General features: G+C 44.6%; 1 protein-coding gene across 10 annotated transcripts in view; it reads left to right on the forward strand.

Annotated features, from left to right (window-relative positions):
• The window catches only part of FOXN3 (forkhead box N3), a 211,420-nt gene that overhangs the window by 92,114 nt on the left and 104,182 nt on the right, over window positions 1-15,124 (forward strand). For all 10 annotated transcript variants that reach the window (XM_065063701.1, XM_065063706.1, XM_065063710.1 and 7 more), the window contains one exon: window positions 14,134-14,270. In XM_065063701.1, coding sequence (XP_064919773.1) covers window positions 14,134-14,270 — 137 coding nt within the window. The remainder of the gene's footprint in view (window positions 1-14,133; window positions 14,271-15,124) is intronic.

Below are 15,124 nucleotides of genomic sequence, written 5' to 3' on the forward strand. Positions count from 1 at the left end.
GCAGCATTTGGTACATCATGCAGCTCTGAAAGATAAGATCGCTGCTGTCAAAGTTCTTTGTCATCAGTAGGAGAAATGGAGTCAATTATAAGGTTCCCCTTTCTTTTTGCTCAGCCTTTGGGTAAGGGCCTTCAGCAGTTTGGAACTAATTTTCTAGCTATGTGCCTTCTCTCTAAGGGAGTTTGTACGTTATTTTTTGTTGCTTCTCACATTCAGGTATTCATTTCCGATTGCTATCTTTGTCGGTTTTCCCCTCTTCGTTCTCTTTTTTTCTTACCTGCGTTATCTAGGGGCAAGTGCTTTAAATCATCGTTGCACTGTGCTGAAAGTGCATTTGCATTTCGGAAGAGAAAAAAAGTTGCAACCCTTTTTGAAGCAAGATTTTCATTTGTAAGCCGTCTGCTATTTTTGGTGTGTCAAATATGAAGGCTTCCTGTGTGAAACCGATAGAGAAAAAGATCACAGGAGACCTGGAGCAGTGACTCAGGTCACAGCAGGCCTGTTTGTGTGACACCTGTGTCATCAAAATAGCCTTGCCTAGCATTCTTAAATGAGATTTTCTTTTCCTTTAGATGGTAGATCTGTTCAGAGGCATATTTGATCATGAATAATTTGGAGGAAAACAATTTTCCGTCCTTCTGAGAATATCATACATCCTTGTTACTTCTGAACTCTTCAAAACGTCAACATCTGATGTTGGGCAAGTTGTCAATTTTCGTTACTGGAGTCTGCTCAGAAATTGTTTCTCCCTGTTTCCTTCCACTTCAGGCATGTTAAGTCAGATAAATTAATACACTGAAGTTTAATCACTGAGCACTAATCACCATTGTGCAATATTGATCAGCAGCCTTTTTGTATATGACGATCGGAATGAGTAATAGCTTGCGAGTAAACACTGAGGAGTGGGAGGCTGCAGACAGCAAGTTAGCCCAGTGTAGAAGTTGATACAGCTTTTCTCATTTCCAGAGGTTTATATAATTCTAACAGTGTTGGTTTTTTTTTTTCCCCCCTCCCCTGCTCCAAACTCTGTTCTTCTTCTTGTTCTCATGTTCAAGCCAAGCTGTAATCCTTTTCTGTGGATGGTGTGTCTTCCAACGAGTGCCCCAGTCCTTCTTCTCAGTGCTGCTGAGGTTGTCCACACTCTTGTTGTCCTGAGCAGCCTGCCATTTCTCCTCTTCCCCACACAGGCTTCCTGCGCAGCCCTCGTTCATGGAGGCTGCCTGTGAACATCGCGCTTGGAAGTGACTGCTTGCAAGATAATTCAGTTAAAAAGAGACTGGGGAAAACCCAGGTAGGCAGGGCTGTGGTGTGTGGGCTGAAAGCTCTTCCCCCCCGCCTCTTCCTCCCACTCTTTCGTTACTGGGTAAAAGACCTGCTCTGTGCCTGATCTTGCTGTTCTGAATAACCTCTTCTCTGCACACAGAGCCTGATGCTCACATCCTGTTTGCCACCAGCTCAGCCAAGAGAGTGCCCTGGAGAGGGACATTTCTCTTTCTCGTTGGGTTTGTTTCAGGGAGTTTACAGGCTGGCTTGCTGCTGCTGTCTCTGTCCCGTGCCTTTCGATTCTGTGAATTTGAGGAAACTCACTTTTCCTTTGCTTTTTGTATGAAATAGCAAAATCACTGTGGGATTTGGAATCACATCTGGAAAAATGAGGTAGACTAGAAACAGAGGAAGAATCCATATTGCCAGGGTCCTCAAGCATTTAGACTTTGATTAATGCTCTGCTAATGCAGAACTAGTCTTCCCAGGAAGTAAGTAACATGAATAAACCTGTGAATCCTATTCTTGCCAAGCTGTAGGTTTTGATCAGGGACTTGCTAGCTTCCTTGGAAAAAATCTAGATTTACATATTCATTTTTTTGCTTTCAATCCACACACACCCGTGAGTCTACATCTTCTCTAATATAATCACTTTGCCATGTTTAATAAACTATCTGCACACTTTCAAATCTGTTTTAATGGTGGAGATGCTCAGGGAAGCTGAAATACAGTATTAATTATCCACTCTAAAATATGCTTGACTGAGTGGTTCATGCTGCAGAAGTTCCTCATGCCAAGCTTTGTGGCATCTGTTGCTTTTAGTGTTTTACCAGTTGCAACCCATGTAGCCGTGCTTGTAAAAATACAGGCACCTAAAAAAACTAAGGCAACAAAAAACCCTATAATTGTCAAATCTATTTTTGAGATGCTGCATGGAGAAAAACGATAAAAGGAGTCTTCTTACAGGTTTAGTGAATAAAACTTTGAAGGCTAAGCAGGTTCATCTTACTGTTTTTACCCACAGCAGGCTTGAAAAAGGGAGGAAATGTGAGCACATCTGAAATAATTGCTCCCACGGTGAGAAGTTCCTGTATTGTCCCTTTTAACTTACTCCACCTTGAGTATGACTTTGATGAGGCCCAGCAGCGTAGCTTTCTTTCTGTATCTCCCTGCCACTACATCCTTCTGCTGAGGACAATTTCTCGCCTGCCCCTCCCTCCCTGACCCAGCGGTAGGATGCTGGTGCTGTGGGGCTGGGCACCAGCTCCCAGCGTGGCATGCTGGGGGCCCAAAGCTTTGGTGCAGCTGTGTGTATGTGCCCCTCCCAGGCAGGGTTCTGTGGCCGGACCTCCAGAGGATGAGGGACGAGGTTAGTGCTGCAGGTGGTGGTGCTCTTCCTCTGCAGCCGGGCCCTGTGGGGGATTGCTGCTCCGTGCCTGGCCATGGCTAGGTCTCAGTGGTGTGGCTCTCAGGTGGGATTCATTGCTTGTTTCATAATATAATAAAAACAAGATGCCCAGTCCCACCAGGTGGGGAAGGTCCTCTCCCACAGGTGCTGCCATTTTAGTCCCACCATGGTGCCCAGTGGCTGAAAGGGAGCGGTGCTTGCTGGAGCAGCTGGGTTTTGACCTCCCTGCAGGAGGCCAGTTTTCCCCCGCAGCTAAACTGGTCTTGCCCTGGTTTGCTTTTGTTGCAGAGCCATTGATCTTACTAATTTAGGAGGCATTTCTCCAGAGCCTTGTGACAATACCTGGCATTTAGGAGGAAGGAGGATTGCTGTTGGCTGCTTGCAAAGGTACTGAGTGATGGTGAAGTCCTGGGTTTTTCAAAGTCCATGAGGTTTGGGCTCGTGATATTTGGGCTGTTGAGGCTCCTGAAACCAGGTGCTGCCCTCTCAGGTGTGTGCTGGTTTGTGCTGTGTGAGTGAGGTGAAGGCTTCAAACGCAGTCAAGAAGTTGCCTCATTTTGGAGGATGTTGGCAGCATGGCGGGGGGATACATTATGTTCTGCTTTCTGGGGTTTCATTCAGCTGTTAGAAAGAGGAGAGGGAAAGAGAAATGATGGTGGAAAATAAATATCTCTTAACTTTAAGTAGAAATGGGACACAAGCAGAGTAGGGTATGTGTATATAAGTGGCAGAAATAATTTGTGTGTTGATAGATGTGTGGTAACAGCAAGGTCTGTGTTGCAGGATGACAGCTGTTCTTCAGTGCGTGGCTGCTGCAGGTGACGGGATCGGCTGAAGCTGCTGAGCAGAGCTCGGGACAGAGCACAGTGGTGTTTCCCTAAGGAGCCCAGGGACTCTTGAAAACCCCACATCCAGGCAGCCCTCAAAGCCATTTATCAAAGTGCCTGTTTTTCCCCCTCAATTCATTGTGTGAACCAATTTTAAATACTAAGCAAGCAAAAACCCTACATTAAATAAACCGTTCTGGGGGAAAATAGTGCAAATCCATTAGCTTTTGTCAGGTCTTCTGTATTTCTATTTTTATTTGTCACTGCTAATGGGTTTAGTGCAACCTACTCTCTCCCTCCCGTCTCCACTAGCTGTTAACCCCTTTCCCTGGAAATTCACTCACTGGCTTATTTCATCATTAATGCACTAGTAGGCAAAAAATGACCCACAAACCTTTAGTGCAGATATAAGTGTTGAATAATTTTTTGAATATCTGTTGGGTGAAGGGTTGTGTTTTAAAATTGACACTACGTTTTCATATAGGACGTAACTATGTATTTGTAAGAAAAGGCAATTTGTGTCTTTTCCAGTCGTTTAATCTAGATAACATAAAGAGTATCGGATGACTGGTGGGTATTTAAATGAGTGCCTGTCTGACACAAAATTAGTACATCCCACTAAATGGGCTATTGGTCTGGAGTCTCAGGGATTTTTCCTTGTTTCTTTTGCCTTTGACTTTATAGGTGACCTTGAGCACTTAACTTCTTTTATATTCTTTTGTTTCTCTGTCTTCTCAATTTTCTTTTCAATAGAGTAGGGATAATTGCACTTTCCATGTATACACAGAAGTTCTATAGGCTGAAACAGCATTATTAATGCTACTCACTACCTAATCTCCCTCAAGTATGCCGTGTGACAGCCCATCATGCTGACAGGCTTGTCTTCTGGGCTCTCCTGCCTTCCCAGCCCAGTCTCCCTGCGTCTGTTTGATCTTGCGCTTTGTTCCTCCCTAGCAGTGTCACAGCCTGTCTTCTTTAGCACCTGGACCTTGCCTGGCCTGGGGAGCCTTTGGGCAACGTCTGGGGTTGCTAGGCGCTAGCATCAAACAACGTATTACTACTTTAGTAATATATAGGAGCAAGGTATTGTTTAAGAGTGGTTAATGACTCTGCTTTCTTCAGTTGCTTGCAGGATTTCCATATGGCAGCCTAATAGCTTTTTAAGGTGGTTTGCATATAAACTCAACAAGGAGATGTTTAACAGGCTGAGCGTGACTCTTGGAGTTGGGTGACATAATGCAGCACCTCCTGAGCCTGTTGGAGGAACCGCTTTATGGTGGGAGCAATGCGAGGCTGACTTGGTGTGGCACATGGCTGCAGGCAGTAGTACTGTGTGAGCTTACCTGTACTGATGGACACACAGGTGCTGGTGTGCTGGAGGAGAAGTGGATGAGGAGTGACCCAGCTGTGCCTGTGGTGTCGTCTGGCAGCGGGTCACTGTGATTGAAATAACGGTAGAAAGTCATTCCAGACCCGGTGTTGAAGTGCCATGTGTGGGATGAGGAACCTGGACTCTGGGGAGATGCCCTGGATTGGTAGTCACTGGCAGCAGCTCAGATTTGTTGCATGTCCAGGTCACGCACTGGAAGACATTTCTGACTTCTCTGTACTCATCAGGGGGAGTGCCAGGGTGAAAAATTGCCTAAAAGCCCAGAAATGCCTTCATTTGTGTAAAACGGAACATAGCGCCAGTGCCCGTGGCTCTCCTTATGGGGTGCTGGGGGATGGGTTGTGTGGGGTGCAGCCTCTAAAGGCTCCACCAAAGGGAACAGGGCCCTCTGCACAAAATGAGCCCTTCACTCTGGTAGCACATAGAAGTCCAAAGGTACAAAGAAAACTTCTAATATGTCTTGTTCTGGTGAGGCTTGAATTCCTTTAACGTGGGAAGACCACTGGACGCTGTGTTTTGGTAGCGCTTTCTTGTGTTGCAGGATCTTGCACTGTCATCTTGCCTGTGAAATACCTTTTGACCTTAGTTTAGGCATGGTGTTTTTTTTTGGTTTTATTTTTATTTTGTGTGTGTGATTTTTCTTTGTTTTTGGTTTGTTTTTGTTTGTTTTTATGTTTTTTGTTTGTTTTTGTTTTGGGTTGGTTGGGTTTGTGTTTTTTTTTTTTACTGTGGAATATCACAGCCTTTCCTTTTCTCTGGCTGTTACTTCACAGCGCTGGTCTGACCTCTTTATTCCCCTGGCATTGTTTATTTGCATGCTTGGCTTCCCATCTGGTTTGGGGAGTTTTGTTTTATTTCCAATCTTAGTAGTTCTTTTCCACTACAGTTGTGCTTCTCGTTCTCAGTGAAGTTATTTACCCACCCAGTCTCTCCAGTTGGAAGGATGGTGCCCATTTTGTAACTGGGAGGACACCAGAGGCACGGAGATAGTTAATGCCCCTGCACCACTTGGAGCAGAATCAAGCTGCTTTCCTAAAGGCAGGCCAGGGGTTTGAAAGGGTGATGTCTGGGGTCATTCATTGGGCAAGTGGGCTAAAATATTGAGCAATGAACATGAAAGCAGAGTCTTGGACTTGCGTGATTTGAACTAATGGATGTTTTTACTTGGAGCAAAATAAGACTTAAAAAGCCCAATCCTTTGTTTTCTTGAGAAAAGCTGATGATTTCTTGATGCACCTGGTTTACTTGTGTTGAACACTATACTCCAGTAAGCCTTCCCTTCAAGCCTTTAATTAACATATATTTATGGTCTTGTAATTGTGTTTTAGCTAGTCAGTTCTCTTTTTTCAGCATTGTGCTTGAGCTGAGCTGTGACTACTAATTTACTGAAAAAAAGAAAAAATGCAGGAGAAGTGAGTGTGGGGGTTTTGTTATGCTGTGTGCAAATACTACTTTAGTTTTCTCTTGGTGTCAAGCTGTCACATAACATTGCCAAACTTTCCTCGGAAGGGCAGGGGAAGTTTCTAACTCTTTTGAGTTCATAGGCAAGGGGGATTTTCTCTGAGGGTTTCTGAAAATTAAATGCTTACCATGCAGTTGTTACTGTCATTAAAATTGCTGTTAAGGTCTGTAGTGCAATTGTTTAAGACTGGCCATATAGAATTTCACTGATCTGTGCTGGAAATGTTGGAACATAATGAAAAAATCCACCCTGAAGCTGCATGAATAGTTATTTGTGATTTTTATGTGAGATTATAGTGGATCTAAGGAATGTGTTTTATAATTAATAGCAATTGTTGGCAGTGGCTCTGTTTTTCTTTAAGAATCCCTTAGCAGTTGTATTTCTTAAAAAAACAACAAACCAAAAACTAGGTGACCTCGGATGATTCAAGTGCTTTTTTTGTCTTCCTACGAATTACTTAATTTTAAAAAGAAGTAACTAAAGAACCCACCAGCCTCATCTACAAGGTGCATAACTGTTGAAGGGAATATAGGTTTGTTGTTAACTCTGACTGCTCACAGAAGCTATTTAAAACTGGAGAACTGATGTAGGCGAGCAGAGGAAGCAACATTATGTCTGTCTTGATAACTTGAAATACCACTGAGTAAAGATAACCAACAGTGTTTTAAACAGACTAGCAGACCAATTTTGACATCTTTATATTAAATCTTCCTGAGCATTTGCCAACTAAATAGTTTAAAATTTGTTATATAATAGCTGTACCCAGTTTTGATACTAGTGTGCTAATTCTGCCTCATGTACATGAAGGAAGTACAATTCCGAGTTGGTCCTATTTTAGCAGTGATGCCCTTCATTTACAGAAGGTTGATACTAATGTGAGGAATGGGTAGCTGAATTAAAAATTAAGCTGCACTCAGCATCGCTGTCTGCAAGAGGGTAGCACAGAGCTGGCCTCTGAGTAGTGTTTGTGGTTGTGCAGGCGTTCTTTGGCCATTGAAAAGCCTCTCTGATCTTGCGGTGCCGACTCTGCACTGCATCAGTGGTTGCGCTGGACTGTCATTCTCTAGTCTTGATTAATTTTGTAATCATGAGTCGCTTGTTTCCTGTAGTGCCTGCACAACGTTTGCAAACCTTCCAAAGTAGAGGCATATTTGGCGATGGATGTGTAACCTATGTTGTGTTGTCAGATGGTTTTTAATTCACTTGGCAGGCGTTTCTATATAGTGCAAGAAAACTATTTAAGCAAGTCCTCTCTTGAGGTGGATTTTGGAGTGACTGTTGTGTTCTTGGTGCATTTCAGAGCTAAAGGCAGGATATCGTGAGGTGCCACTCGGTGTTTTACTTGCCTTCCTCCTTCCTCTCCATCTCCTAGAAAAATCCCTCACTTTTCTTATGAAATGGATTGTGTGGGTTTTTTTTTTTTTCCCATGAGGTGTGAAGAGGGGAATTTTGTTCAGGAGGAATTCTTGATGTTAATTTGCTGTTCCTGGGAACCAACCGGAAACCTGTTTTAGTGAAGCTTTCTGGAATTGCTCTGTGTTTTGGGTGACTGCAGTGCTGGGTGAAATACCCTGCTCGTTTCATGGGTAGATGTTTCCATTGCTTCTCTTGGGAGCTGGTGGGGGTCCTGACTGCCAGGCAGCCCTGGCGTCCTCCTGCCACCCCATGATGTTTTGTGCTGGGTGTGAGCAGCCTGCAGTGGTGCCAGAGAGATGGCCTCTGTGCCACCACATCAGGTGGGGTGCAGACACAGAAGTTGAGATACATTCTTGCTTGTATCTTATGCACAGAATTCTATTTCTGATCTAAACCAATTATTTTTTTCAGATTCTGGTCCTGGCTGTAGCTACTCAAATGGTTGTTTTAAATTTTGTGGCGACATCATGCATATTTCTATAATCCAATTATTTCTGATCCTATAGAAACATTTCTGTGCTTGCATGGCATACTTGGTGGACACCTGTAGAAGCTGTATGGCATTCCCATGTATAAACTTGGTGGCAAGTCGCTGCCCACCTCACTCACTTGCTTCAAGCCTGCTGTTGCAGGGTAACTGGGCACAATGAGCTCAGGATAAATATTTGTTTAGCCTAAGAAACTTTGATACCCGGTAATCTCTTCACTATTGCTTGCAAAGAGGTCATTTGCCATAACAATAGTAGGTTACACCCATCAGAGCAAACCCTTAGACGGGTAATGGTTCCTCATCACTGCAGAAGGTTTTCTTAGTGTTACATGCAGGTCCTGTGTTAACAACTACAATGACTTACACTGCCCTAGGCAGGGACTGATAAGTCACAGTGGTGTGATTTCAAGATTTGATAGCTTGGGACTGCAGATGTTAGTTGGAAATGCCCCTTTTTTTGGGTGAGAGGAAATTTCTGCTTTTTCTGTTTGGTTTTACCGTTCCTGAAGCACTCCTGCTACCAGTGTGGCATACGTCTCAAAGACGGTGTACATGTAGACCGCTTCAGCCTGGGGAGCTGCCGTATAGCTAATTCATATTGCTGACAGTTTTGATTCAGGAGAGCCGGGCTGTAGCCACTCATCCCCTCCTGCTTTGGTAGTGGAGAAGAAAAAGGACAGATCTACTCATTGGACAGCTGTTGGCTTGGTTTTGGTTTTGTTCCCTTGTTTGAAGTAGCAAGGTCCTTAACTCAGAGTTCGCTTTAATAATTCTCAACTTGCTGGCGTAGCCTGGGTGGCTGTGCAGAGCTGTGGGGTCACTCACGCACTTGTGGGTGTCTTGTTTTGGTTCCTCTTCTCCCGGCCTCTGGGCCTACCCCTCTGTTGGTGCCCAGCATCTCTGGTCTTTCCCTCACGGCCATGTCTGCCAGCCTCGCTGCCCACCTCACTCCAGCTCTCACGTGTACCCCTGCTCTATGTCATGCCAGTTTTCCCATTCCTCTTCAGGAAGAGTTTTCCCTTTCTCTGCCATTTCAACCTGGAGGAGACTAAGAGGAGACCTCATAGTGGTTACAGCTTCCTCACAAGGGGAGGAGGAGGGGCAGGCACTGATCTCTTTAGCGACCAGTGACAGAACCAGAGGGAATGTCAGGAAGATGTGCTGGGAGGTTCAGGTTGGACATTAGGAAAACGTTCTTCACCCAGAGAGTGGTGGAGCCCTGGAACAGGCTCCCCAGGGAGGTGTCACAGCCCCAAACCTGACAGTGTTCAAGAAGAGACTGGACAACACCATCAGACACATGGTGTGAACTGTGGGGTTGTCATATGCAGGGACAGGAGTTGGACTCGATGGTCCTTGTGGGTGCTTTCCAACTCAGGACATTCTATGATTATTTGTTTCTTCTGAGCTGCTTTATGCCCAGGCAGAGTCCTGGTTTTCCTTTCTTGGTGTGCTGTTCCAAGAGTTGCGCCAGGGAGCCACCACAGCTCCTGCAGCAGAAGGGGAGAGCTCCCGTTCCATTCCCTGGCTCACTTCATCTGTCCCCTGCTTTGCAGTTGCACTGGGGTGCTCATCAGACCTGTTGTGTGAGCCAGCTTAATGAGTTTAAATGACATGAAATTGTGCCAGCAAAATTGTTTTCTTCGAGGAAAATGACTGAAATGCACTTGCAGAAGAAGGGCCAGGCAGGTGCCAGAGGGCGGGGGGGAAGGACCAGGGAAGCAGCAGCAGCATCTTAGAGCCCTCCACCTGCTGCACCTTTTGGGGGATGTTCCCTTAGGGACCCTCTTGCTGGTGATGATTCAGTGAGAGATGTGGGTGCCTGTGCTGCTCCTCCCTCGATTCAGTGCGGTCCCCTGTCGATTCAAAGCGAATGCCTATGCAGGGCTTCAGAAGGTCCAATTTGAAAGTGCTGGCATCTCTCTGAGCCCATGTGTCTTGCAGTTCCTCTATTTGTTCTCTCCCTGCTTTTTTTGGGCTTTATTTTGGGCCGACTGTTTGTATGGCACTGAAAAGAACAACCCTGGAAAAAAAGTTGCATTCCTAGCACATTTCAAGTCTGTGCTAAAATAACCAGGGAACAAAATTCCTCAAATAAACATTTTCTGGAATTTTTATGTAGACAGGGTATGTATTTTTTCGCAGCCGTTGGTCTTGAAAAGAGCTCAACACACTTTATTTTTTTTCTTCATTTTTTTGAGCTTCAGGCGGGTGATAGGTGATATGTAAGGCCAGGCAGTTAGTTGCGAGGTATTCATATATGGAAGCCAGTATTTATAATGAGGAGTTTTAATAGTGGATAATGAATGCTATTATCGCCAACTGTAACAACTGAAAGAGATGGCAAGCAGCATTTTAGTTATTTTATTTTTAAATTTGGAAGGGTTTTTTTCAATTATGCTAAAAGTTGACCAAACATTTTCGTTTGGATCCTAACGGGTTGTGTAAAGTAGGATTCAGAAACTTCTCTATGCAGTCCATTGGGAGAAAAAAAACATTGGACATTGAGTGTCTCATGTACCTTTTCATGGCAATGCACTGGTTTTAATTGTTGGGAGGGTATCAAGTTTGTATATTTGAAATATGAGAAGGACCAAATTAATTCATAATGTGGGATTTAGTACTCAATACCGTGATGTAATCTACATACATATATTCAGTGACAGAAAAAGGCATAACAATTTCTTAATAGAAAAGATAACCAGGACTTTTTTAAAAGAAAAAGCATTCAGTCATTCACTTTTATGGGGTAACTTCTACATGTTGCTTTCTCTCTCCATTAGTACCTGTGAAATAGCTTACCTGCTGCTATAGTCTGCTCTTGAACAAGGTGAAGGGGACTTGTAGTAACATTCCCCTTGTTTTTGAAGACCTGAGGCATGAATGCAGAAGCAGTAACCGGTGATGGGCAGGAGGGAGGTGGCAGTGTGTGGAGAGGCCTGGAAGCGCGCCAGGGCCATGAGGGTCGGGTGCTGTTCCCCACTCCGTGTCTCTCGTCTCCTGGGAGAAAAATGTAATCCAGGGCTTTCCCCCCCCCCTTCTTTCCTGGTCTTTGATTGGAGCCACTATTGACTTTTGGCTTGGAGGAGGTAGTGAAGCAGCACGCCAAGTGTCATAAGATGGAAATTAATCACTAACCGATGGGTCTGAGTTCCGATGATTTCCTTTCCCGTGATTGCTCTGTATATGGGAAGACTAATGATGCACCTAAACAGACAGTTAACGAAGCTCTTCACGCCTCCAGCAGTCAAAAAGGATTCTTAACTGGATGACACTTCTGTTTTCTTTTTATTTCTGCTCTCTTGTGTGATTGTGGGAAAACAAAAGTAACCGTCTTAAAAGGGAACTTTGCATGGTTGGAGAGCTCAGGCTTAAATTGCATTTGTTTGTGCTGCTGAATTTTAAGTCAGCTCAGTTGCAGTCAAAATATAGCAAATCTGCCTTCATAGTGTTTCTTTTAACAAGGAGTATAATTCTTCTCAATAATTTTTGTGTGAGAGAGTTTCTGGTTTTCAGTGAGATTATTTTTGATTTTTGCAAGAATATGGGCAAGCCAAACAAATGTAGCTTAACAGTAATGAAAGGTTTTGAAGTTACTCTGTAGTAGTGACTTCACCTTGTAAGGCCTGGCTCTGCTGGGTTTTGGGGAGTAATCCCTTCCAGGTAGATGAAAAGTCTGTCTTGGAAGTGAATGAAAAAACAGAGAAGTTTGGAAACAATATGTTGTGTTCCAGTAAGTACAAATAAGGTAGATGGTATGTAAGCATCGTGCTTTTTTAAAGCTTATCCCATGCTGTAAGAACTAAGGAATCCAGCAAAGGTTGTCTCCTGAAAAATGTTCCTAGTTTTGCACATTGCTTGCTTAAAAGGAAATTTTATGTTTTTCTTAGTCTGGCTCTTGGATGGAACATGGAAGTGGAATTTGAGAGATTTGGATTCTATTTTTGACTCTGTCCTTTGCCTAAAAAGTCACTTACTAGGATTATCATGTCAAGTCTCTGGCTCATTGTCCCATATTTGAAAGAGGGCTAAACATAACCACCTCCTTTTTGCAAACTGTTTTGAGATGTGTGGTGCACAGTGTCCACCACTGACACCAGCGATGGATCTTGGTCATCTGCTGTAGTGCTTTACCAAGACAAAAGCCCAAGAGTCTTACTTGCTCCTTCTAGACCCTTGAATCTTGTGCTTTTTGGACATGCAAGGGCCCTGCTTCACCTCAAGCACCAGAAGATGTCTCCCCTTAGGCTGTTCCGTGGCTCTGGTAGATGCCCTTAGGAAGCAAGGGAAGAGATGCTTGAACCCTGCCACCCTGAGGAGACTTGACCCCACGTTCCTGGTTCCACTAGAGCAGTGTGCAGAACATGGTTCTTTCCTCACCCCCTCCAGCAGATGTGCTTGTTTCCGCAAGAAAGCGGTCATGGCTCCTGTGGATCATGCCAGCCCCTCTCCTGTTCTTTTAAGCCAGGTCTCACCACAGTGAGACTTGCTACATGGTGCTGCGTAGCCATCCGGTGACACTGGGGGAGGTTTTTCTTTATCATTTTTATGTTTTTTTGTGTGGGAGAAGTTAATGCAGATTTGCTGTCTGTAAGCACTTTGCATGTTGCACTGTGGATCCTGAAGGCATCTGTGAGGCAGAGGAATGCTTAGGACTTGGTAGGACTCCAAGGTGACAAGGTTTTGAAAGGAAACAAGTGTCTGGTTTTGGTCTTCCTGGTGGCTTTAGACAGTAAGATCCTGCTTCTGGTGCCATTTTGTGTGTGTGTGTGTGTGTATGTTTATTCTTAACAGATGAAACACTCTTGCTCTGCTGATAGATGTTGAGAAAAGGGATTGCTGTGGGTTGAACAGTGGCTAGAGGTGGTAGCGCCTTCCACAGAAAATGACAGCATTTGGCAAAAATCTTATCATAATGCCCTGAAAGCCTGCCAGCAGAGTTCAGTCAGTGATTAGGATTGGTGTTTTACATATGCTCAAGCAGACCAAGGTTGCTCCTGAGCTATCATTTTGTTTGCTTTCATAGTAGAGCCAAAGAAAAGTTGTTTCTGTATTTGTTTGAGAAGTCACACAAAACAATTCGAACTATCTGCACCCTGACCTCTGATGGGTTGGAGGCGAGAACTGAAATTGCACTGCTTGTAACTGCAGAACAAATACTGATTTTTAGTATAGTCTTTGTATTACAGATTGACTGCTTGAGTTGCTTCGTGTGTCCAGAAATATAGTAACTGTTGTTTTATCCGATCGCAATTTCGCAAAACCCTTAAATGGTTTAAAGTCTTGGTTATACTGTGAGCTTTTTGTTTGTTTGTTTTGGGTTTTTTGGGTATTTTTTCCCCTTAGGGGAGAAAAGATGATTAGTTTCCTCTTGCAGTATAATGGCACTGATGTCATGTGGGTTGAAGGATTAAGTCCTTTTATTTTTAAAACAGTTGCTAGGGTGTTTAAACCCCTCCTTTTTAGCCCTGTTTCTTGTTAGTATAGCAGCAAAAGGAAAAGAAAGTCACCTTCAAAAAGAATCTACTTTTCTTCAAATGTTCCATTTAACGGGAACTGTAGCTTCATATTTTTCCAGAATGGGGTGGTGGGGAAATTGCCAGATATTATTAGCTCATATTAACTGGTAACAAGAGGGGGGCGGGGGGGAGCAACCAAACATTCATTCTAACTTTCCGCCCCTCAGAAGAGTGATTTAAATCATACAGTTGCAATACATTATTAATGGAGCAGTAATCTCTGGCAAGCAAACTGTGTTCTCTTCTGTCAAACGAAAAACCCAAACCATTGCTTTTCCTGACAAATACTGCTAAATAAATAAGGCTATGCCATTAGATTAAATATTTGATTTTTTTTTTAATTCTTTTTTCTTTGCAGAGTATTGGAAAGGGGTCCTTGTGGTGTATAGACCCAGAATATAGACAAAATCTTATTCAGGCTTTGAAAAAGACACCCTATCACCCATACTCGCATGTGTTCAATACACCTCCCACATCTCCTCAGGCATATCAAAGGTAAGAATTAGATGCATTTTACAACTTCAAATGTTTTCATCCAGTGTCGCGCATCAGTCTGAGGTAAGCTGTTAAATGTAATTAAGCGATGCGGTTTGTAGATGTGCTAGCGAAGGAAGCGCAGCGTGTGTCGGACGCCAGGCCTGCCCGCGGCCCTGCTCCCGCTCGAGCCACGCCGCTCCGCCTTGGGGAGAGAACGCCTGGAGCTGCCGTGCACAGGGGCACATGGGGAGCTCTGCAGTGTCTGCTTGTCCCCGTTGCAGCAGGTGCCAGCACAGCACCCTCGCTCCAGGAGATGGGCTGGGTTTTCCCCCGCCGGAGCGCTGGGCTGGGCGTTAGGCGGCTCTTCCAGGCCAGCCCTGCCCGGGTGGGTCATTCCAGAGTCATCCCAGCTGGGCATGGCAGAGCAAGCGCCAGTTTTCTGCCTTAATCAGTGAAACAGGTGTGGGACAGTTTTGTTGTTGCCTTTTTTTTTTTTTCATTTGTTTTGTATTTATTTTTGATCTGTCCGTTGCTTATGACAAACGTCAACGGGGGGAGGTAATGAATGCACAACTGCCGCCCGCCAAGCGGGGAAGCAGACCCCAGGTTTGACACGACTGCTTTCTCCTGGCTGCTGACACGGGAGTCGTTCTCTTCGCTTTCTCCAGACGTGGCGGCCGGTCAGGGCTGGGTCAGCGTTGCTGAGCACGGCCAGCGCGGTGCCCCCGCAAAACCAGGGAGATGTGGTTGAGCAGCCATAGCAGGGGCAGCAGCATCGCCAGGACTGAGAAGGGGCTGTGGTGGCTCTCGTGGGGTTTGGGGTTGATTTTTGTGTGTGTGTGAGTTTGTTTGTTGGGGGGGAGCGGGTTATT

Source organism: Columba livia, chromosome 5, assembly GCF_036013475.1.
Source record: "Columba livia isolate bColLiv1 breed racing homer chromosome 5, bColLiv1.pat.W.v2, whole genome shotgun sequence".
Taxonomy (NCBI): domain Eukaryota; kingdom Metazoa; phylum Chordata; class Aves; order Columbiformes; family Columbidae; genus Columba; species Columba livia.